The 25347-nt window shown below is 33.9% G+C and overlaps 1 protein-coding gene across 1 annotated transcript; it reads left to right on the plus strand.

Annotated features, from left to right (window-relative positions):
• The first annotated feature begins 8500 nt into the window (after positions 1 to 8500).
• On the plus strand, positions 8501 to 14080 carry LOC147401186 (beta-glucuronosyltransferase GlcAT14B-like). The gene is made up of 4 exons (XM_086442363.1): positions 8501 to 9217; positions 9297 to 9372; positions 9455 to 9570; positions 13320 to 14080. The coding sequence occupies exons 1-4, from the start codon at positions 8626 to 8628 to the stop codon at positions 13841 to 13843; spliced, it is 1308 nt and encodes a 435-aa protein (XP_086298489.1). The 5' UTR covers positions 8501 to 8625; the 3' UTR covers positions 13844 to 14080.
• Positions 14081 to 25347: the final 11267 nt, after the last annotated feature.

Below are 25347 nucleotides of genomic sequence, written 5' to 3' on the forward strand. Positions count from 1 at the left end.
ATTTTACAATATAGATGCTAATGACCTCGACCCCATCCCACTTCTATGCCTTGCAGTAATGATTCCTCTGGCATTACGACTTATAAAACAATGACACTGTCCATTGATGAAATTATTCGACAATTGTATTTAATTCCATGGATCCATTGTATGTGTTTGGGATAGAGTATTTTGCCGCATAAGCATCTCTTCATATTGTAAGTTTTTTCACAAATGGCACTTCTACGTGTCCTTGGGGCAACAAATTTTTGGCCAATATAGAGATTTTCTCTTCTGGGTTACTTTGAAGTTCATATTGAAACAACTAACTAGAGCATTGGGTTTGAATTGGAGATGATCAGTGTTTGTTTCTTTAATCACACCATAGACAACCATTCATTGAGAGTAATAAACTAACAGATGATTTAGTTATGTGTATGATACATGTTAATGAGTTTTTTGGAAAAATAATTCTCGACTCCTGCATATAAAGCTGTATGAGTATAATAGGCCCCAACTCTAGAATAGTGGTATCTGAGTCTAATTGGAACAAAACCAATTGGACCCATGTTGGGCATGTGTATACTGTGCTAAGGATGCTCTGCTTCCTCCAAAATCTTTTTTCCTTAATTTGGTTTTCAAGAAAATAATTAGGTGTCTCTTGACTGAATATAGAGCTGATTATTCTTATTTCGTCCACGTCTTCTTGAAAGCGCTAGCTTGCTAAGTTGGTTAAAGTTCATGAGTGATGGATATCATGACCAGGGCTTATAATCCACCTTCAACTACTAATTACTGACCACTAATCTTACGTTTCTACCAAATTTTAACCAGATAAGAACTAGAATAGTTATATATGATAGGTTCTATGAGAAAGGTGTCAGTTTGCTAAGTTGGTTAAAGTCTATGAGTGTTGAAGCCACAACGACCTTAGATTTATTTATTTATTTACTTATTTTTATTTTTAAAAGGGTTAATAGCTCGTAGTAGATTGAAAACCAAATAGGAATTCATCAAGAATTCTGATATGTTGAACTCAAATATGATAAAAATAGGATTAGATTCTTGTTTTGCCTCATGTATCGTGTTTTCTTCATTTGTTGATAACGAAGAACTTGTCTGGTTTAAATGTGGGTTCATAGCATGTTATTCTAGAACAAAACATTGTTCATAGGGTAGAAACAGTTAATAGTTCCTAAGTTTGCTTATATTCACTGGTTTACTTTTGTTGGTTTGTATAATTCAAACATGTAAGCAAGTACAATCATAATGTAAAAACCTTTTAACGTGTACAAAAATTTATCAAATATATAATATGTCAATAAAAGCATAATATTTATATATAGGGAATGCTAAAGTCCCCTCCAAAACCTTAAGGGGGGAGTTAGCATTCTTAACTACATTTCACTTTCCAATAATACACCTATGCATGTTATCTTTTAATATATAATAAAAAAAAAACGATAGGTTGATCTTTTATAAAATAAATGTTTGACTTATATTTAATAAATGTTAAAAATATTTTAATCTTTGGATTTAAATATTTTGTTTCTAGTAAATACTTTGACAATCAAACATTTATTATATAAAAGACTAAGGTGCTGTTTGTTAAACTGAAAAAAATAAGTGCTTTTATTTTCCATTAAAACCCGATTTTCCTAATAATCAAGTAAAAGTATTTTTGTTACATACGATTTTTCTAAGAATAATTGAGGGTGACCCCTTACATCGAGTCCAACCCAACAACCTCTAAGTATGGTGTGGTTGTGGGGAGTGGGGACCACCAATAGGTCAAAGTTAATATTCACATTAAAGATGGAGGGTGTTTATTAATTAGTGAGAACGACTTATTTCTTCCAAATGAAACGATTTAGTTGGAGTGGGGGTGGGGGTGGGGGTGGCAAGATGGTAATAATGAATTTTTTTTTACATATTTTAATAATATATATCTCGATGATATTTATCTTGAAGATAATTTTCAATTGTTAGACTCGGTGTTTACATGATCTATTTCTTGAGACAATAGAACCCAACCCATTAAATGAGTCATGATTTTTTGACTCCCCCCTTTAACATACACCCCCTCTACTCTCCCAACGTGGTTTGTGACAAAATTGTAGATTTTATTTTCTTGAGATGCAAAACCATAAACATGTGTAATTGTGTTTCTCGAGGAAGAAAATTTACGGTTTTGTCTGTCAATGTTGGGGGGGAGTCAGAAAATCATTATTTAATGAGTGGTGATAATTTGACTCCCCTATGTAACATACTCAATCGACTCCTCTAACGTGGGGGTGTGTCAGAACCATAGATTTCCTTTCATGTGGTTTATAATGATTACATATTGATATTAAAAAATATGATGGTTACATATCCAACCAAGTCCTAATAAAAGAATTTCTGGTTGAATTAATTACACCCGTGCCAAACACGCCATATCAGGTATTTAAAAGTTAAGACCGCATAATCAAATTCACCAAAAAAACGTTGAAATTCATCAAATAAAGAAACCGTTACCTGTCAATTTATAAATCTGCCAAGAAAAACAACATCTGAGTTAAAGATGTCAAACAAATCCAAACAAACCATGTGGTATGTCAAAAAATCATTATTTAATGAGTAGTGCTAAACTGACTCCCACGTGACATACTCAATCGACTCCCCTGACGTGGGGTGTGTCAAAACCATAGATTTCCTTTCATCGGGATACACATGTGGTCTCATATTGATTACATATTGATACTAAAAGAAATGATGATTACCAATCCTCCCAAATCCCAATAAAAGAATTTCATTGTTGGTTGAATTAATTACACCCGCGCCAAACACGCCATATCATGTGCTTAAAAGTTAAGACCACACGATTAAATTCCACCCTAAACGTTGAAATTCATCAAATAAATAGACCGTTACTTGTAAATTTATAAATCTGCTAAGAAAAACAACATCTGAATTAAAGATGTCAAACAAATCTAACATACTTTATTTAAAACTTCACATTACACGGTTTATAGCTTTTAAACACACGTAAATAACCATATTATATTTGTTAATTGCAATACTTTACAAATTGAACCAGAGATCAGATGGAATATTTGTCAAATTGGTCAAATCATGGTTGAGCCTTTGCTCAATTTAGTTGGATTGATGTATGTTTATTAAAAAATAATAATAATTATGAGTACATTTTTTATTCATAAATTGATAATATTTCAAAAATCATAGATCCATTAGTTGAATTGATTTTATTACAAAACTTAGTTGAACCCAATCGAACCATTGGTTTGGTTTTTATAACACTGATTAGGAGTTGAATCAGTAAGATGAACTCCCCTACCAAATATTAAATCAAAGGCAATTGGCTTAGATTACTAGTTTGTGATTCCAAAAATCTGATTTTGGATTGTAAGATTCAGATTATGGAAATTGATTTTTAGGATCCATGCTCTTATTTGGTTAGATTATCTCTAAATATTGATTTTGAAAGTTAAAATCATAAGCTCCTTCTGTGAAAGAAATATTATATATCTAATACTCAAGAGCAAAAAAAATTTAAATCACAAGGAGAGTCTTGCGTTAGGTTTTCTTTTTTAAAGCAATTTCTTGTACTCATTAAGGTTGAATCAATTTTATAATACACCACATCATTGATATATTGTATCTCATGCACATTATTATAATGCATACACCTTAGCTTTATTACTCATCCGTAAGTGTATGGTCCTTTAGAGAAAGACTATGCAATTAAATACATAAATATTAGCATTTGATCTCATGAGGAAGTTGAAGATGGGTAGCTGCAAAGTCCAATCATGTTTGATAGTGGTTACCATCTATTTGTAAAGTTCATCATTGTCGCATCTCATTCATTTTTTAATTTATCGGACTCGATAGCCCATTAGATCAGATCTGTCATGATCTCTTTCAAATGCGTAGAATATATGGATTGTGCAATTTAAATACAAAAACTCTCATTGAAGAGATTTTAGATCAAATAACGTTTGAGATTGTGAGGCATTAATTTGTGAAGTATGGAGGTTTGTAGAAACATAAAGAAATGTGAGATTTTTATTGAAAAATGAAAATCTAAGATTGCAGTAAAAATATTTACTTGGTAAATGATGTACAAGCAAATCATTTTCCAGTGTTTGAATACATCATGAAAAATCATGAGGAAAATCTATTTTAAGTTTTTGTTTAAATGAATCTTGCCTTACTAACTAATGATACTAAGGTCGTTGAGCTTACCTTGTGGCATCCAAAAACATAATATGATGCCAATGTAGAGGGCACAATCATAGGAACTTTAAGGGAAAAAAATCTTGAAAAAGCAATTTTTCACCATTAAATTTTCATTTTAAATTTGGAGAGTTCAATAGCCATCCATTTTCAAAAATTTAGATCAAGTCTATATATATATAGAATTATTATTATTTTTGGTCAAAGTTTTTTCATCAAAGTTAGAGGGTTGTGGTGTTGGATTGCCAATTTGATAATCCATTTGAGCTCAACAACCCTTATTAAGATTTGAAAGTCCTTCAAATTTTTTAAAATATAAAATAAAATAAAAGGTGGAATGTGGAGATGCTGATGCACATGTATCAAAGTGTTTTTGAAGATTATAAAATAGAAAGTCATATTGTTGTAGTTTTGAAATCTAACTACCATGATTATAGGTTGAGTGTTGAGATTTTATTGTGTTTTGACCAAACAACCCTGATTACGTTAACTTTAAACGTTGAGGTGATGGCATAAATGAGAACTTTATTTTAGTATCATGGCAAATCATTTTCTGAGAGGGGGGGGGGGGGGGGCGAGGGGGGTTTGCCTCAATCGACAAATCTTATGCGTGCGAAAAAATGATTTCCTCACCGGGGCGAGGGGGGTTTGCCTCAATCGACAAATCTTATGCGTGCGAAAAAATGATTTCCTCACCTTTTCAGTTTGTTTTGAGTTCAAACACCAACAAATCTAGGCAAACTATTTTCCTTGGAGTTTGTCGTACAATCAAACATGCTCTAAATACTAATAAAGGAAACAAAATGATTTGCGTCCGAAAAACGGTGCACTAAGATTGATGTGCTTAAAGGAACTTGAGCTCTAATACCATGTAGAAATATGAATTCTATCGAAATTTTTTTGATGAAAATTATATAAACTGCAATAAGGTATTTATAAACATTGTATGCTTTTGGGAAAAATCATGATAGATATGGTTTGGTAAGTCATCGGCTCTGATAAAAAAAAAAGGGGATGCGACAATGATGAATTTGAAGATAAACAATGACCAACAACAAGCGTGATTGTCACTTCGATGATTAATAAACCTATTAGTTAGTGTGATCAAACAATTATTTAAAGAAATCAATTGCATATTCTTTTTTCAAAAGACCATGCAATTGTGGGAGGATATTATAGAATAAGATGCATGAGATATAATGTATTATTTCCATTGTTTCTCATCACAAATGGAAGGTTGTGATGGAGGATGATATATTTATAATATATCAATCAAGATATTCTATAACATTTATTAGGATATTCTAAAATATTCATATTAGGCTAATTGCTATATATTTTGATTGATGTAATGTTTATAAATACCTTATTGAGTTTAATGTAATATTCATCCAAGAAATCTCAATACAATTCCGATTTTTTACATTTATAATCTAGATCAAATCGCACTAGTTTCATTTATAATAATTACTTTTTTTATATTTTTATTAAATCATCAAATATTAATTTATTTTTAATTATGCATCTATCTTATATCTTATTAAATAAGAATTATTATATATAATATATCTTAATTTTAAACAGATCAATTTATTTAAACAAGCCAAATTTTAGGAAAAAACTTTGAAGAGCCCGCTTCAAAATTTTGAAGAAACCCTTTCCATTGGATTACACGTGGCATTTATAGGGAGGTGCTTAAATTTTAACAGAAATTTAGGACCGTGAAATAAATCTAAAACACCACCTGTCATGTAATAAAAAGGGTTTCTTCGAAATTTGAAGCGGACTGCTCACTGTAAAGTTGGACTCCAATTTTTATGATACCTTTGGAAAGGGACCCATTTGACATTTTTTTTTTATACACTAAAAATCGAGTTGTTCCAAACTCTAAAACATCCGACTAATCCTCGAAGTATGTGCAATCTCCTCCCTTCACACGCATCAAGTAATTTATGGGATATTGGTTTTTGGCACTCACATCATCAACAGGTCAATATATGTTATATTTAAGTCTTCTCCATAGTCTATATGCCAAGTAAGGACTTTTGCCTAGCAAGGATGTTAATTCTCTACTCTAGAAGTTAGTTAAGTTATCCTACTTCGTATCTTTTTTTTTTCTTCTTCTTCTTCTTCCATCTATTATTTTATTTTTAAGTGTAATTTGGGTTTGGCAAACTCTTAGTGACAAATGGTCGTAAAAAGGAAAGATATTTACAATTGGATCTATGGAGACATGCCATATAATTCATAAAAAATAAAAAATAAGAACTTGTGATCAAAACTATTTTATTTATCTTTATGATAAATCCTAATTATTGAATTTTATGTTTTAATGGCTAAATCAATATTTATTCAATATTACAAAATCCATAGTTCTATTAATCTCTTTAAGAATATGAAAAAATTAAAATATCTCAAAAACACTAATATTGAATTTGGTGGTTGTGGTAATCATTTTTGTCCCTACTTAAGATTGTGATGTGTACCTTCAAATATGAAATTATCCTCACATAAAAAGGTGGACTCCAAACTCTCGAATTTATTTAAATCAACATGTCAAAGCAATTCACATTTGGACAATATCACATGGGGATATGAACTCAAGCTCTTTTATGATCCTTAGCTCGCAATTGATCATATCTCTAACTCCTATTTGATCTAATCCTTAGTTTATATTTGACCTGAACTTGAGTTCGTATTTGATTCAATCCTTAGCTCATATCTGATCTGATTCCTATCTTATATTTGACATGAACCTAAGCTCGTATCTAATCCCTAACTCGTTTCTAATCTGATTTCAAACTCGTATTTGATCTAATCTCTAACTTGTATTTAATATGGTCCCTATAACATATAAAATCCTTAGTATGTATCTAAAGTCAAGTATATCCTTTCACATTAAATAAGATGCATACAAGATCTTGTCAAATTGATAGGATATCACATATCAAAATTATTCATTTTTCTATTTTGTATCAATGATCTAAGACACTTACACATCAACTCAAATATTTACTTACAAGTGAGAGACATATTTTCCAAAGCACTGAAATTGATTTCAACTATCCAGCTTATCATACATCTGGATACGTAATGTGACAACACTTGTCTCCAAGACTTGCTTATAAGTATTTCCTCAAAAAACTAAAAAGGGATTGATTGAGTTCTAATCTCCATATCTCTGAATATTATTTATCTTTTTTGTCATTTATCTTTTTTTATCTGAGTACTAACTCGACCATCGAATCATCCTTGACAGGCACTACACCATGGCCTTATCGTTATCTCATTCTTGTCTTCTATCAACCAGGAAGTGAAGAAAAAATGGAGATCAACTATTGTCAAATGAAGAAAAGAAGCCATTAAATCAAAATCAAGCCAACCATCAAAAGATATCTACCAAGTCAACACCAACAAAGGTGGAACATCTTTAGATTAAAATCAAGCACACAATCAAAATATAATTCTCATCTCGAGAAATGAAAGTCCAAAAAAACCTCCACAATGGTCTTAAGCCTTAACCACTCTTCACGTACAATTAGAAACTTCATTTTCCAGAATGCAAAGGGACCACAATTATGGAATCATGGTCAATTCAAATCTTCCTTGCATCCAACTTTAGAGTAAGGTTAATGTTCCATCTTTAGAATCCACTAACGACAAAAATAGTCTCCAAGTGATACATCATAGTCGAACCATAGCCATCTCTAATATCACTGATTGCGCTATTTGTATATAAAATGAAAAAGAAAAAAAATCCAAAAAGATATGCAACATTTGTTTTTCTTTCACTTAGCACAATCTTTCTACCCATCACCCGAGGTTGATGGTTTGGGATCCATGGATTCATGAAAAAAAGTTCCAAGAAAGCAACATAAAATCCCATTCGTTATATATATATATATATCCAACTATTAGGATTTATCCTAAGACCGATTTAACTTAATCCTTGGATTTCATATTTTAATGGTTTGAATTTTGTAAATTTTCAAATCACCGCATCAATACCCATGATTAATCAATTAATAGTCATTGGATTCAAGCATTTTTCAAGAAAGCCATGGAAACCCATTATCAAGCCTACAATATAAACCCTTAAATTCGTTGGTTATATAGCCAAATCAAGATAATAGTTGACAGACATTCTTCATCGAGGAAAAATAAAAACACGTGGCGAGAATAAAAGAAGGGAGTTGAAATGTTGAATATTGTTATTCGACTTTCGAAGTACACGATAAAAGAAGCATGAGTCTTCCCATTTTCACCCAACAAACGAAACCTAATTCTCAGAAGTCAAATAAGCTCTTAAATTCTTAATTCTTAATTCCTCCTTAAAATCCGCAGAAACAGAGACAAAGAAACTCCATTAAAGTAACAGAAACTCTCTTAGTTTATAGAGAGAGAGAGATGAAGAGACTAAGAAGCTATTATCTGCAACTGAAACAACAATCACAAAAAATGGAAAGAAAATGGATTCTCCCCTTAGCGATAGGTTCCACACTCTCTCTCTTCCTTCTCTTCTTCACAACCTTCACAACCCTCACAACTCTAAATTCTCTCTCTTTATTTCCTCTATATCGCTCCTCTTCTTCCTCTTCCGCCATTTTCATCGAATCCAAACTCAACCCACTCCCTCTCTCATCCCTCCCTCCCCCTCCTCGCTTCGCCTATCTCATCTCTGGTTCAATTGGTGATGGAGAAACGCTCAAGCGAACCCTTCAAGCCCTCTATCACCCCATCAACCAATACGTTGTTCATCTTGATCTTGAATCTTCCCCCAAAGAACGACTCGATCTCCATGATTATATCTCCAACCATCAAGTCTTCAAAACTGTTGGTAATGTTCGTATGATCACCAAAGCTAATCTTGTCACCTATCGTGGCCCAACAATGGTGGCGAATACGCTTCACGCTGCGGCAATCTTGTTGAAGGAAGGTGGAGATTGGGATTGGTTCATCAATCTTAGCGCATCGGATTATCCCCTTGTTACTCAAGATGGTAACTTTTTATCAAATTGTTCTTGTTCAATTTGACTGTTTTTTGTGTAATTTTTTGATTGGTGGTTTTGTTTGTTTAGATCTGTTGCATACGTTTTCGTTTTTGCCGAGGGATCTCAATTTCATTGATCACACTAGTAATATTGGGTGGAAAGAGTAAGTAGGATTTTTTTTCTTCGATTGCCTTTTTTTTTTTAAATGTTGGAATTGGATGAGTTAGGGTTTCGATTTTGTGTAGAGTTCAACGGGCAAAACCAATAATTATCGATCCGGGGTTGTATATGAGGAAGAAAGCTGATGTTTTCTGGGTTACGCAGAGACGGAGTGTTCCCACCGCATTCAAGCTCTTTACAGGTGAAGTGCTTTAAAGTTGATTTATTCTTGATTTGGGTTTCCAAATATATAGTATTTAGTTTCATTATCCATTGTGGTCTTCAGCTAAATTTGTTTGATTGCTTAAGAAATCTGTTTTTACTAGAAAATGTCTTGAGGGAGAAAATAAAATCCTTTTTTATGGGTTCACGAGCTACATATGATATTTTCCTTCTTTGCGGTTTTAGAGATATCCATCTGACTCCTTATGTGCAAGTAAGTTCTGTGTTAATTGAGTTGAATAACATTTAGGGACAAAGATACATCCTTTTTTTACTATGTTCACATAATGTACACTATGGAGGGTAATATTTTATTATTTGGTGTGGGTGAAACCTTTGAACTTAAAAGTTATTTCTGTTCACATCGATGGCAATTGTGATTAATTTGAATTTATAAGAAGGTTGAAATTGTGCATAAATTGGGAGCAACTATGCATAGCTGGAAAGATATTGTTAAAACTCGTGTCAAACCTATCATTTGTAGACAATGGGATGACTGGAACAAGGTTAGATGATCATCTCCACATCCATTTTTCCATTCAAACAGCTGGTTAGTGTCAAGGAAATAATATCTTATCTACAATGGTTGAGGGCTCTTCTTTCGAGTCTTCATATTCCTATATGTTTGCACATTGCACTAAGCAATTAGTGTGAACCAATCCTTGGGCAATTATGAATTTTCTTTATCAACAATTTGATTAAATCAGTGACTTGGCAGTCCTCATCAATTATGAAGTTTCATCTTCCCATATGTTTGTCACCAAATTTCCAATCTAGTGGTTTGTCTGAGTTTTTTTGCTTGAGCCAAATGTATCTCAAGATTGAGATTTTTAAACCTTGAGTAATATAACCAATACCTAGTGCATGGTTTAGGGAGTGATAAAAAAAATCCAGTGAAAATGCATGATAGGTTGAGACTTGAGAAATATACAAACCTTATAATTAATCACATTGATTTTGTGAAATTTGTTTGATTATAAGAAACTATTGGTTTATGGAATATCATATGGTAGGTGTATTCTTATTCATAATTCATCCATAGGATATCACATATTGGGGGATTTACTGTATGTTTTTTTTGCTACTGTTATCTGACATACTGTCTGAAAACTATCCTTTGTACTATAAATCTATGATACATTTTTTGTGTTATAATGATTTGAGTCAAGTAAGAATAATTTTTTTGAAGGTACCCCCTCGGTTGGGTGGTAAACTCTGTGTTGTGATACCACAAACCTGAGATCAAGGCCCCACCTTCAAACTAAACCTATTGGGGAAAAAAAACAAAAGAAAGTAAGAAGATTTGATCTTCTTAGGTATGGATACTGATATTATAGCAAAAAATAAAAACTGAGTTTCCTTAACTATGATGATGCTATTGCTTTTAAGTTTCAGAAGGATTTGTGTGTAGATGTGACACAAATTGCATTTTTGACCATTCCCTTCTTTAACAAGTTTAATTTGTGCCTTCCATACTTGTATGTGTGTGTTGAGTGCGTCTTTTTTCGAACTGCAGAATTTCATTGCTTACTCAGTGTTATAGCATCGAAAATTATGGTCTAGTGGTTACAACTTTTTTTTTTTGTGGATAAGTGTAATATATTAATAAAAAGGGGGAAACAAAATACAAGGAGGCTGAGATGGCCTCTAAAAAGAAACCAAATAAGGAAAAGAAAAAAGTTAAAGATCACAAAAGGAGTTCCATCTAAAAACGAAGTCTTCAAAAGTTATCTCTGCAAAATCTATGTTTTGTTTTGACCAAAGGTATAACAGGCCCAAGATCTCCAGAGAACCGCTGTGAGAGCTTCTCTTACTATTGAATACCCTGTTATTTCTCTCGGTTCATACCCCCCAAGCAATAGCCGATGGAAGTATCACCCAAAGGAATCTTTTTTTGGATGAAAAGACATTACTGTCCCACTCTTCTAATAATGAGGAGAACTTACAAAGAAAGACCCAATTGATTCGAAATAGATCAAGGAAAAATGACTAAATATTAGAAGAGTAAGAGCAATGAATTAATATATGATCAACAGATTCCCCATCCCCTAGACAAAGTGGACAACAGTTTGAAGTGATCCAACCCCGAGCAATCAAGTTATCCAATGTAAGAATCCTCCCAAGGGATACCAACCAAACAAAAAAACAGATTTTAGAAGGAATTGATTTGGACTAAATGAGGGATCTCAAGGAGGATTGTTCATCCAAAGGGATGAGTGAGTGAAAGGATCTGACAGAGAATCTCAAATCCTTAGCCCTCGTCCATTCCCACCTGTCCTGTTCACTCTAGTGGTTATAATTTTCCTCGTTTGACAATCAGAATATTCAGAAAAATGTGTCTCAATTTCAAGTAATGAGAGTTGAACCGAAAAGGCTATTTTGCATGCAGTTTTTTGGGATTTGTGGAATATATATTCCTTTAAAACTTTGGAGGGATACCTTAGAATATTGTGTGATTTCTACTTATCAAACTAAAGGGAGAATTTATAGGACATCATCAATAAGACCAGCTAAGCCTTGTGGAGCTGAATATCAAGCAGTCAAGAAACGTCATAATCATAGAATGATCACAGTGGAGATGATGTTAAGATGGATGTGTGATAATAGTATCATGGAAGACAATTATAAATGACTATTTCTGAGGGAATCTAGGAACATCCCTAATAGGAAATAAAGAAGAAAATTTTATTGAGATGGTTTGGGCATGTATGACGAAGTTCAGTGACGTGATCAATGAGGAGCATGTTGGTGCAAGTTGCAAGGCTATAGAAAGGTGAAGAGGAAGGCTCGTAATGATGTAAATAGAGGCTGTGAAAAAGATAGGAAAACACATTTTATGATAGTAGATACCCTAAATAGAGGAGAATGGTGACAGGATTTATGTTGCTGACGATGATATTTGGAAAAAAATGTGGATGATGATGAAGTACAGAAGTGCCAACTGCCAAGTAAGATGTGTGGAGTGCTGTTCCCCCGTCCTAGGTTCTTGCTAACCACTAACCCTTTACCCATAAAAATAAAAAAAGAAGATGATGAAGCACAAATCATAAAGTAGGGGTAGATGAGCCTCAATTTGTTGTTCATGATTTTATCTTTTATAAATAATGAATTTTAGTGAGTTTTCCTTCTCAATGGATTAGTAATGGCCATTTGTTTTAGGATATAGTTTTGGGCATATTTTGAAAATTTTGTAGCCATGTGACCTCCATTTCTCAAATCCGATATTTGCAATAGAAGGGAATACTTCCTGTGGTGTATTATAAGTATTTTGGTAGAGCTAGATATATTATGGAACTGTTTTATTTATGGGTTTCATCAGCATCAGTGGATTAAATGTTCTATACTTCGGATCAGAGCTTGAGAAAAATGAACAAAAAGCTAGAGAAATTGAAGTTCAAATTGTAATCAGAGAGTAGTTGTATTGCATAAAAGTTTTATTGTAGAAGACACAATAACATGCTCTTTTGTACAAAATTGATTCTAGACATCTCTGCTACATAATGCCAACTGATGCTATTACTGTTCAGTATGTAAGTTCTGAATGGTGTCCCATGTCAACTGAATCATTCTACACAGATAAGACCAGTTTTTGAAATTTATTTTATCGTAAAAATTCATACTCATCATGTTTCCTTATTAGTAAGTCAACCAAAAGTACATTGTCAAAAACATCAGCATTGTAACAACTGTTCGTCACATGTGACTGAGATTTATATTTTCCAATAACAGGTTCGGCGTGGATGGCACTTTCTCGGCCTTTCATCGAATACTGCATATGGGGATGGGACAATCTACCCCGAACAGTCCTCATGTACTATGCAAACTTCATATCCTCTCCAGAAGGTTACTTCCATACTGTCATATGCAACGCTCAGGAATTCCGCAACACCACTGTCAACAATGACTTGCACTTCATATCATGGGACAACCCTCCAAAACAGCATCCCCACCACCTCAACCTGAATGACGTGTCAAAGATGATTGACAGTAATGCTCCATTTGCGAGAAAATTCCTGAGAGATGATCCAGTACTTGACAAGATCGATGCTGAGTTATTGTTCCGGGGCCCAGGCATGCTTGTCCCTGGTGGATGGTGTATTGGAAGTAAGGAAAATGGGTCCGATCCATGCTCAGTTGTTGGTAATACAATACCAACAACGATACTTAGGCCTGGCCCTGGTGCAAAAAGGCTGGAGCATTTGACCGTGTCTCTCTTATCAAATGAAAGTTTTCGTCCAAGACAGTGTAAGTAAGATGAATGTAGTTCATAAAGGCCCTAGAGATGGATAACGATCACGTAAGTAGTATTTTCATGTAAAAAAATAGCAACACTCATACTGGATCTCACACAAATATTGTGGTAGAAGATTTTAGATTGGCACCAGAGAGATGGAGTCGACAGACAGGAAGGAACATAATGTCTGAATCAACTCATCTCTCTTTATGCAATGGAACTGGTCGTTTCTATATAAACCCTTTTGTTTTTCATACGCCCAAAGGAACCTCTGACAAGTAACCAAAGCAATTGGTGCTGTGATTGTTGCAGCCCTGGCATTGGAGATTGTCAGTATGAGCAGTTTTCTGAAACAAACAAATTGAAGGAAAATGGAAGAATGATGCCTTACCATCAATGTTCTTGTTGTAGTCATTTATATACTTACTAGTGTGCATCATTATTATCAATGTTGTTGAGTACTATGTTTCCTGATTCTGATTCGTGGGTTCGCTCGATTTGAATTCGGATTTGTGGTCCGTCACTTGAGAATGAACCCGATCAGTAGGGGTAGATAGAGATGAGGGCATTTGAAGGTTGGAGAGATGAGTAGGGTAAAATAAACAGAGTAATGCTGGGTTGACTGTGTCAGATACTGCATTTCACACTGTGCTGTCATAGAGGTGCACATAGACCGTTGGGGAAAAGCATCTAGTGTTCCGTGCACACATGCACGCCAGTGCAGTGTGAAATGCAGTGCTCTTTATAGTCACTGCAGAAATTCCCGAAGATAACAGATTCTGCATAAAAAAAAAGATCGACCTTTATTTTTATGTTGAAAAGAGGGTATTTGGTCATTTTCAATAGTCTATTTATGAAGACCAAATGTCAAATTGGCATACTATCAGTTTGAACATTTAGGACATCTCAAATATGGGTCTAGTTAACGTGTGCCCCAGGGCACACGTTAAAGTGCAATAAATCACACTTGGAAATTGAGTTTTGTACCAAAGTTGCCCTTAAAAAATTAATTTTTTATCAAAATTCCCTCAGAATTCAATTTGTGAAGTGTATTTAGTGCAGTTTAAAGGCACAAGTTAACAAACCCCCTCAAATATTAAGTACATGCGGAGGGGACATTTAAAATATTCAGAACCGGTTTCGTTTGCTATATATCACGAATCCATAGTGAACATGATTTTTAAATTCGTTTGAGATCGAGACATATCGATCGAATTAACTTGATATCGAAGTTGAATGAGATCAACTCACAAAGTATTTTGAGACGACCACGTATCGTGAGATAAGTGAATTATCTCTGATGATATTTTCTAATATCTTGGACGATACAAATGAGACATCACAGAAAATGATTAACTCATGAGTTAAACGGGATGTATCGGACGAGATTTTGAAAATCTCGTTTGAGCTAACTGAGACAAATGAGTTAAAGCCTTTACCTTCTATTCTTTCACTCCCAAATTGATTTTTTTTAATTATATATTTTTTTGGGTTCATTTTTTAATAGGAATCATTTCAGAATTTTTTCAAATTTTTTAAATGGTTAAATACCATTGTCTCAATGTCAAACGAGACGAGATGTATTGTCCGAGTCAACTCGTATCGAAACTAAACGATACGAGATGTGATACTGAATTTAAAAACCATGATAGTGAACTGTATTGCAAATTGATTTGGTTCAAACCAATTTGTGATTCAGTACCATATCAACAAATTGGGTAGCCTAGATTGGGTAGTGTTGCTTTTCAGATTGAGCCGATTTGCGGTTTGGGTCCATATCAATGAATTGGGTTACTCAAGCTGGGTGGTGTAGCTTTAACATTTGAAACCTAAATATCACTCTCAGTCCGCCATAATTAAAACCAATTGTATGCAATGATTGGGGTTCTAGAACAAAAGTAGCAGGTGCTCACTTTGCTAAGGTCCTCTTTGGTAACGTTGTTAGTTTTTGTAGTTGTTGATAGTTATGGAGGGATACAATCTTTCATCCAGATCGTCCATTTGTACTATCAATACATATCTCGAGGTGGACACATGACATTATTTAAAGAGGATTTTATCATATTAAAGAAGAATCACAATTTAAGATGATTCTTCTATTTTTTATGTAATTATTAATTTGGATAAAGGGTAATGTGATCAATTGTAATTTAATTAGGATTCAAACTTTTTTTAGAGTTTTTTCTATTTAAAAGTTTTGAGGTTATTGTAAATGAGGAAAAAAAAAATGGTGGGGAGAAAAAAACGGAGGGGAAGAGTTCGAGCTGAGGACGTCATGTAACTGTGAGATGTATAGTAAAACAGCTCTCTGAATTCGTGGATATAGGTACATTTGTCGAATCACGTAAAAAATCCTTGTCTTATCTATCTTTCCATGTTTTTATTATTATTTTGTAGATTTAATAATGAAATCGTGATCAGAATCGATTTATTACAAAATTGACCTTTACAATTGACGTTGTCCGTGGGAAAGGAATAAGGACAACGACGTACACATGTGAGGACAATGGTAAGAATGGATCAAGGAATTACTGGAAGTAATGGTCATGATCTAAATGAGAAGTTGGGGGCTACCCTCTGATGAATCCTTCGTTGATCTAGGCTTTACGGTATGGTTATATCAAGGTACGAATCATGATTGAGAGAGAAAGAGAGAGAGAGATATGGCGCAACAGCTAGGGTGGGAAAGACGAAGAGTATGTTGAAGCGTTTGAAGAAATACTTAGAAGAAGCTTCGTATAAAAGATTGTTCAGAGAAGGAAGTTATGAGCAGAGTGTCCGTAGCGAATGAAACAATTGATCTACTCTCAAGATTAAAGAGGGGAGTGGGACCTACTTGGATGAGATGGCAATTAAAAAACAAGTTTAAAGGCCACGAATGGATATGATCCCAACCCAAATCTTGACTGATGTATATGTAACCATATACTAAGGCCAAATTTTAACAAGCACAGATAGTGCGCATTACCTTGCCAACAATAAGCAGGTATGTTACATTATCTTTTAAATTAAATAAAATATTCTCAAAAGACAAAGGGCCAAATGATTATGCGCATCACAATCAGTTCTGTTGTGCAATGAACCCCTTTTATGGTAAGGCTTAGCAGGAAACAACAAAAGTGGGTTGAATTCGATGCTTTAAGTGTACATCAATCTTTGATGTATATGGGCTTAACTCATTTCTTGAAAAAATTTGAATTTGATGAGAGAAAAAGCATAAGTAGGTTTATTGGGGTAGGAGTGTGCCTCAATATTTGATAGTCATTGAGACCCTTTTTTTCCTTATATAAATTCAAGTATTTAGTAAATTTGAAAGGAATTGAATTATACTCAAGGCATAACATCGCATTAATTTTAACGTATATTAAAATTCATATTGTTGTATAAGAAAATAAAGGTAAAAAGGGGGATATTTTCCTGATTCAATTTATTGGGGATCCCCTAGTTCCCACCAAATCACATCGAGCCACTAAATTGTTTGGGGGCTTAATCACACCAATCTAATTTATTAGTTGTGTCGGCTTTACAAATAAGATTGGGGGACCAACTATAGTGCCAAGCGATTATATTGCTTGGGATCTTAGTTCGAACTCATAATAAGGGTCTTACGTGATCAAATTTGTTATTTGAGGTAGCTCGAGTTAAAAGTAGTATGGGGGATAATCTCGTGCCCAACTCGATTGAGTCTAGGGACTCTATTAAGTTAAAATTTTCAATTTGTTACACGGTTTTCTGACTCATTAACTTAAAGGTATATTCGGGGGGCTTAATTTAAACCTAATTTACAAGGTAATAGTATTAAATTGTACTTGGGGGTTTAGTTTAAGCCCAATTCGTCAAGAAATATGGTTAATTGCTATACTTGGGAGACTCGGCTTAAGCCTGACCTGTGAGGTATAATTGTTAATTCCTACAGGGGGGGGGGTCGACCCAAGTATAATAAAGGACTTGGACTTGGGATTACATTAAAAAAAAACTACTTTAAGAATGATGGTATTAAGAATTATATTTTTTAGAGATTCCAGTAAGGTAAGAAAAGTGCACTTGGTTTCCTTTCAATTTTATAAGGAAAAAATATTATTCTATGAATTTGTGTTATTAAAAGGATTATATTCTATGAATTTTGTGACCTTTGCTTGTTTAAGTTTTTCATGTCAGTTTTATGTGAACCGAACTTCACTCTGAGGGGAGTGAAACAACTTTCAAGAAGACAATAAAGCCGGTTCTATGTGAATCAAGCTTCACTCTGATGGGATTGAAGAAAATTTCAAGAAGGCAATAAGGTCGGTTTTATGTGAACCTAACTTCATTCTGAGGGGAGTGAAGCAAATTTCAACAAGGCAAGAGTGTCGATTCTACGTGAACTGAACTGAACTCTAAGGGGAGTAAAGTGAGTTTTTACAAGGTAATGACACTAGTTCTTCTATTAATTATCTAAGTCTTAGATCGTTCTGGGATTCAAGCTCGATTTGGGACTTCGGTCAGGTCTTCTATTATTTATTAAAGTCTTGAATTATTTTGAAATTCAAACCCGACCTTGGACTTCGATCAGTTATTTTATTATTTATCCAAGTCTTAGATCGTTTTAGGATCCAAGTCCAATCTGCGATTTCGACCGATTCATTTATTATTTTTCAAAGACTTGGATTGTTTTGGGATCCAAGTTTGATTTGGGATTTCAGTTGGTTCTTCTATCATTTGTTAAAGTTTTGGCTCATTAAAGAAATTAAGTTTGACTTGCGGTCAATTATATTATTAAAGCATCTACTTATTATGGAAACTCGATCAGGTTGAAGATCAAATTTACAAAAAGAATTAAAAAAAAAATAAGCTCAACGGATCAATGACCTTACTAGTTCAAAAATAAGAGATGGTGCTCACTCAGGTTAGAAGTATTTTTCTAAAGCGAATATCGATTCATTAATCTCCACCTTCGAAAGGGGGCTATGTGGAGGGATAAAGTCGTCTCCCATCTAGATCGTCTATTAGTACTATCAACATGTATCTTGAAGTTATCACGTGACATCATTTGAAGATGACTCTATCTTATTAAGAAAGAATCTCAATTTAAGATGATTTTTTCCTTTTTATGTAATTATTAATTTGGATGATGGACAATGTGGTCAATAGTAACTTAATTAGGGTTAGCATTATTTTTAGGATTTTCTATTTAAAGGTGGGAGAAAAAATTGAGAGTTTTCATAACCTCCTCTCGAAGGTGGAGATTAATGTATTAAGATTCGCCATTGAGAAATACTTCTGACTTGAGTGAGCACTATCTCTGATTTTGAAACTAATAAGGCTATTGATCCCTCGAACTTATTTTTTTCCTTTTTTATTTTTGCAAATTTGATCTTCAACCTTGTTAAACTCCCATAAGAAGTAAATGCTTCAATAATATAATTGACCGCTTGGTTTCCCTAATGAGTCAAAACTTTGAAAAATGATTAAAGAACCGACTAAAATTCCAAAACAATCCAAGACATTGTTAAATAATAGATGAATTGATTGAAATCCTAGATCAGACTTAGATCCTAGAACGACCTAAGACTTAGATAAATAATATATGAATCGACTGAAATCCCAAATCGGATTTGGATCTTAGAACGATTCAAGACTTAGATAAATAATATAATAATCGACTGAAATCTTAGATTAGGCTTGGATTCCAAAACGATTTAAGACTTTGATAAATAATAGAAATACCGACCGAAGTCCCAGATCGGACTTAGATCCCAAAATGACCCAAGACTTAGATAAATAATAGAAGAATCAATGCCCTTGCCTTGTTAAAAGTCGTTTCACTCCCCTCAAAGTGAAGCTCGGTTCACGTAGAATCGATCTTCTTGCCTTGTAGAAATTTGCTTCGCTCCCCTCAGAGTGAAGTTCTGTTCACATAGAACCGACCTTATTGCCTTATTGAAACTATCTTTACTCCTTTCAGAGTGAAGCTCGGTTCACATAGAACCGACCTTAAAAACTTAAACAAATAGAGGTCATAAAATTCATAGAATAATCTTTTTAATAACACGGATTAATAGAATAATTTTTTTTTTCTTCTTATAAAATTGAAAGGACATCAAGTACATTTTTCCTACCTTATTAAAAACTTCAAGGAAAATAATTTATTATGCCATTATTTTAAAAATATATATTTTTTATATAATCCTGAATCCAAATCCTTAATTATACTTAGATCGAGCCCCCAAATATGAATTAACTATTTTGCCCTACGGACTGGACTTATATTGAGCTCCCCCCCCCCCCCTTCCGCGAGTTATATCGTTTTAACTAGTCAAACTCCTAAAAAGTAAATTTGAGTCATTTGAGTTGGGTTTGCACTTAGCCTCCATGCTACTTATATGCCGAGCCAACCAAACAAAGTAAACAGGATCACACAAAATCCTTATTAAGTCCCAAAGCATTTAATTGTCTTGGTACAATATATCAGTTGGCTCGGTTAAGTCGATGATTTAGCAACCCAACTCACCAAGTTGGATTTGAACTAAGCCTACCTTTCATTTTCCTAAATACTTTTACCAAGTAGATGTTCAACACACATAAAAAAATCGATGTGTGTCGATACACCTAAAAATATCCTATCAAATTTGATGTGTGCCACACAATTTAATATTACTTTTTAATTTTAAAGTTAAAATATTTTATCCAATTCTCTGGTGAAACATTAAAATAGTCTGATACATCTAGATTGATGTATAAGAAAATAACGGATCCAACCCATCCTATGCATGTTATGTTTTCAAACTAATGGCTTTATGCACATCAAAAATTGATGCGCATGTGATGATTCTTACCACTTAATCAACTTCAAATTTAATATTATTTAGTTTTACTAACAGTAGATTCAATGCACATAAAAACTGATGTGTATGCAATGCACTTAATTATTTACCTTTTGACAAATCAAAATTTAAAGTAAATATCTGTAACTGAATCTCATGAGTGTTGAGTCACCGTGTGCCTTGTTAACTCTAAATGATCCTTGAGTTTCTGAGTACTGAGTCAACTTGTCATATCACTGATATCTAAAATTGTTTTTAACACATAAGGTTTAACTTCTTCGACCCATAAAACCTTTGTCACAGCCATTAACACCTTTTGAAATTGGTTGTAACCATTTTGATCCGGAGGAACCGATCCCCTAGATATATAAAGGTTATTCACCATAGCCATGAATGGCTTCTGAACTGGTCCATAAATGGATTTTGACTTGAAGTTACCCATGTTGCATCCCCACCACGAGCAATGAGATGCCATCCACGAGGCCATTATCAACCGACTTGTTAGATCTCCCTTTCTATCACAGAATAGATTAGATCAAATCTTATTTGAGATCAAAATATCCGAACCACATATTATGAACCTTTCCCTTGAGAAGTGAGATTAGAAACCCTTGTTGCACCTCAACTCCGATTTTGGGTTAGCCTCCAATTTCTCGTCAAAATCCCTAATCATTTGACGTGGGTAAGCCCTGATGACATTAGTTTGTTTGATGTGGTTTCCTGATTTGATTCCACAATTGTGATTTTCGTAAGTGTTTTTTACTCATTTATCATGAATGACGCCAATTGTGGAGGTCGATTGTGATAAATCGACCTCGATCTCGATCACGATTTCATTATTAAATACACAAAATAATAATAATAAAAAATATAAAAAGATAGAAAAGACAATAAATTTTTACGTGGTTCGGCAAACATGCTTATGTCCACGGGCATGGAGAGCCGTTTCACTATAAATCTCATGATTACATGACCTCCTCACATCGGTCTCCTTAGTTTGTTTCCTCTCCTTTTCTCCCACCTCTACAATGACCTTAAGGCTTTTAAATAGAAAAATCCTAAAAAGAGTCCTAACCCTATTTAAGTTATAATTGACCACATTGCCCTTTATCCAAATTAATAATTACATAAAAAGAAGAATAATCTTTTTAAATTGAGATTCTTCTTTAATAAGATAGAGTTCTCTTCAAATGATATCATGTGTCCACCTCGAGAAATGTATTGATAGTGCGAATAAATGTTCTGGATGAGAGACGATTTTATCCCTCCACATATATCACATCTCAAGTTCAAACATTACCTCAAATTGTAGAAAAGGATTACTACTTTGGGGCATAGTGTAAGCCACCAAGAGAGTGGGATAATCCCAAAGGGCCCCAATGCATTTGGTGTACCAAAGAGAGGCTTAGGTGAGGTCATCAAATGGCTGGCTTGATTGAGATAATAATGGTTGTAGGGATGTCAATGGATCCATTCCTATTTCTATGGATTCCAATTTAAATTCTCAAATGAGTGGACCAGAATTAGAATCATAAAAATTTTCCATTTTAATCCTTAAAATGGGAACCCAACGACGGAGCGGATAGCATGTTTCTTCTGTAGCTCTTGTTCTACTACCCATAAAATATCAAATTGAAGAAAAATAACAACAAATCTCTTTTGGATTCATGGTTTAGATCAGAATTGAAAAATATAAATATATAAAATAAAAAATAAAACATAAAAAACTTCTTTTTTTGATTTTGATTTTAACTCTAATCAAGTGTTTGAAAATGAACAGGGAATAAACTCCTAAAGTTAAACGATTTGGATGAAATCGCGTTGGTGATGTGGCACACTGCCAACCTAACCTACAGAGAGTTACATGTGGAACGCGCTACAGAGGATCCACTCCCCCAATGACACCAATAATTGCTCTTCAATCATTCGAAGCCCTCAACGGTTTGAAGAGCTTTTTTATGGCTCAAATCATGACATGTGCTGCCTTAACTGTCAATGGTGGAACCAACCCAGCAGCGAAAAACTTAGGGCAAAAAGGGGGAAAAAAAAAGTGTCATTTATTTATCAGGGAGATGACCAGCTTACCCAATTGCTAAACAATGAGCTACGCATAGAACCATAGATTTTTTCTCGAGATACAAAACAAATTATGATTCTCTATACTGCCACCCAGTGTTCAAACGAAGTCGCTTTAGCATTTTCCTTATATATTTTCACTTGATGTTAGGGATGTACGAAATCGAATTTTTGGGTTCGGTTCAGTCTAGGAGGGCTAAAACTGGACTTGGATCATTTCTTTTGTTCGGTTCGGTCTTAATCTAAACGGGTTTGGTCCAACATTTCGATCCAATTTTTTGTTCGGTTTTTGGGTTATAGGTATAATGTACATCCCTACTTGAAGTCAAGTGATCAATTCTTTCTTGTTGATTTTTAACACTTGAGGGCTTTCAATCCTTTCACACCCAAAAGTCAGCTTCATTAATTATATTTTCATCATTTGATTCGAATATTTTTATTTGACTAATGATAAATTGAAGCCCTAAAATTTGACGGTTTTTGTACGTTCCCTCGTGAGACAGTGCATAGAACCATAGATCTTTTCCCTTATTTATCTCGAAGAAAGAGATCTATGACTCTATGTTTTTTAGACTTAGGATCCAGTAAGTTGTCCCAATGCATACATCGAATGCTTAATTGGATTTTAAAACACTTCGGACTTTTATCCAACCCCACATAAAGCACAATGAGGTTATTCTACAATCAAAATGTGCAACGTAGACATTGTTCATATTTATAGAAATGGGACACTGTACTCGATTGAAATTGGTTTTTATTGAAAAATGTTCAACCGACTTTATACGACACTGCATTCTACAATGTGCTAACATGGTGGTGTACATGGAATCATAGATGATTTTTACTCTTATAGGGCAATTCTCTCTCTCTCTCTCTCTCTTTTCAATATGCATGGGATTTATCTTCTTTAATTGAGTGACCTCTCATCTTTCTTCACGCTTCCCCATTGATCCTCTATTTTGTGGACCTTGTAATAATGCTACCACGATGCAGGTGCCAACTAGCTTAGTTGATTAAATCTTTGGATGATTAAATCATATATCTGCAATCAAATCCCATCAGCACCAAGTTACTAAACTCATTAAAAACAAGCTTACCAATTAAAAAAACAAAAAATAACACTATCACGAGTAATTCCATTATAAATTTTGGTACAATAACATAGTCCTCGATATAAAGTTTCATACCGTTGCAACATCTAAGGCATTTTTTCGAATCCAACCCCAACAAAATCTATTCAAAACTTGTTCATGAATCAACATCCAGAAACACAATTAGACTGAAATATTTGTAGAATAAAAGCATTTTCCTTACTAACATATTAATACTTTAACTATTATTAAGAGTCGTTTTGCTCAAATGGATTACCACACTAGCAATCCAACACCACAATCCTCTAAATTTCATAGAAAAACTTAGATCTCAAAAAGAAAAAAAAAAAAAATCTAAAAAAAATTTCTTTTTGATTTGATCCAAGGTTTTGAAAATGGATGATTATCAGACTTTACCTAACTCTAAAATTTTGAATTAAAATTCAACGGTGAAAAATAATTTTTTTTTTTCCAAAGTTCTTAGACTTCTGTCCTCTACAACCTTGAAGCAGCCGATTATGTTTTTGGATGCTATAAGGTGGCTCAAGGACCCATGGTAAGAGTGGAATACTTACAAACTTAGTAAGGCTAGTCGTACTCTCTAGTGGGACAAAATAAAAAATCACGAGTCAGGCCACAAATGGAGACATGAATAAGAATAGCTATCCAACTCCCAACAGTACATGATCAAGAAAGAGTAAGAAAACCTTACAGTCAGCGATGGAGAGAAATTTTATAAAATAAAACTAATGAAACAAGAACTACAGAAGCAGAAGAAGGGGTTCTCTTGTCAAAGGGAGATGGCACGTGCTGTAACCCTCAAAGCAAAAGCTGGTGCCATCTCTCCAGCGACAAGAGTCCCCCTAACCTCTCTCTCTCTCTCTCTCTTATAATCTTCTCCATGGATTCATTCCTCCTTCATATAAAACTTATACATACACATGGAGATAGATAATACTTCACATCAACATCAACTCCTCTCTCTCTCTCTGTCTTTTGTTGAATATGTGGGCGTCTCTGACCAATAAAATCCAATTATGTCTCTATAGAAGATGAGCTGTCCATATTTTATTTCTTGACATCGAATCATGTTTCACCACGTATTTATTTATCCACTTTTTTTTTTTGGGGCAACTTTGGAATCTATTTTTTTAACTCCTCTTTCTCTACTTTTTCGCGTCTCTTCATTTTCATTCTCTAACCTATTTGGAATATATTCCATTCTCATTTTTGTAAATATGGATATTATTTCCTCTTAATTAGATAATTCAATAGCTCATGTTTGGACCAGATTGGTACCTATCCGATAAGAGTCCAACTAGCCTTACTAAATTAGCAAGGATTTCATCCTTACTAAGGGTCCTTGGGCTCAACTTGTGGGGTCTAAAATCATGATCCGATGCTTCAGGGTTGTCGAGGATACAATTTTAATTTTAAATTTTGGAGTTAGGTGAAAGTTTCGTGGCCATCCATTTTCAAAATAATGGATCAAGTCCAAAGTGAAAATTGTCTTTTGATATATATATATGGGTAGCGTTCAATGGCCAACAGTT

Source organism: Akebia trifoliata, chromosome 5, assembly GCF_017979445.1.
Source record: "Akebia trifoliata isolate Shusen 1 chromosome 5, ASM1797944v1, whole genome shotgun sequence".
Classification (NCBI taxonomy): domain Eukaryota; kingdom Viridiplantae; phylum Streptophyta; class Magnoliopsida; order Ranunculales; family Lardizabalaceae; genus Akebia; species Akebia trifoliata.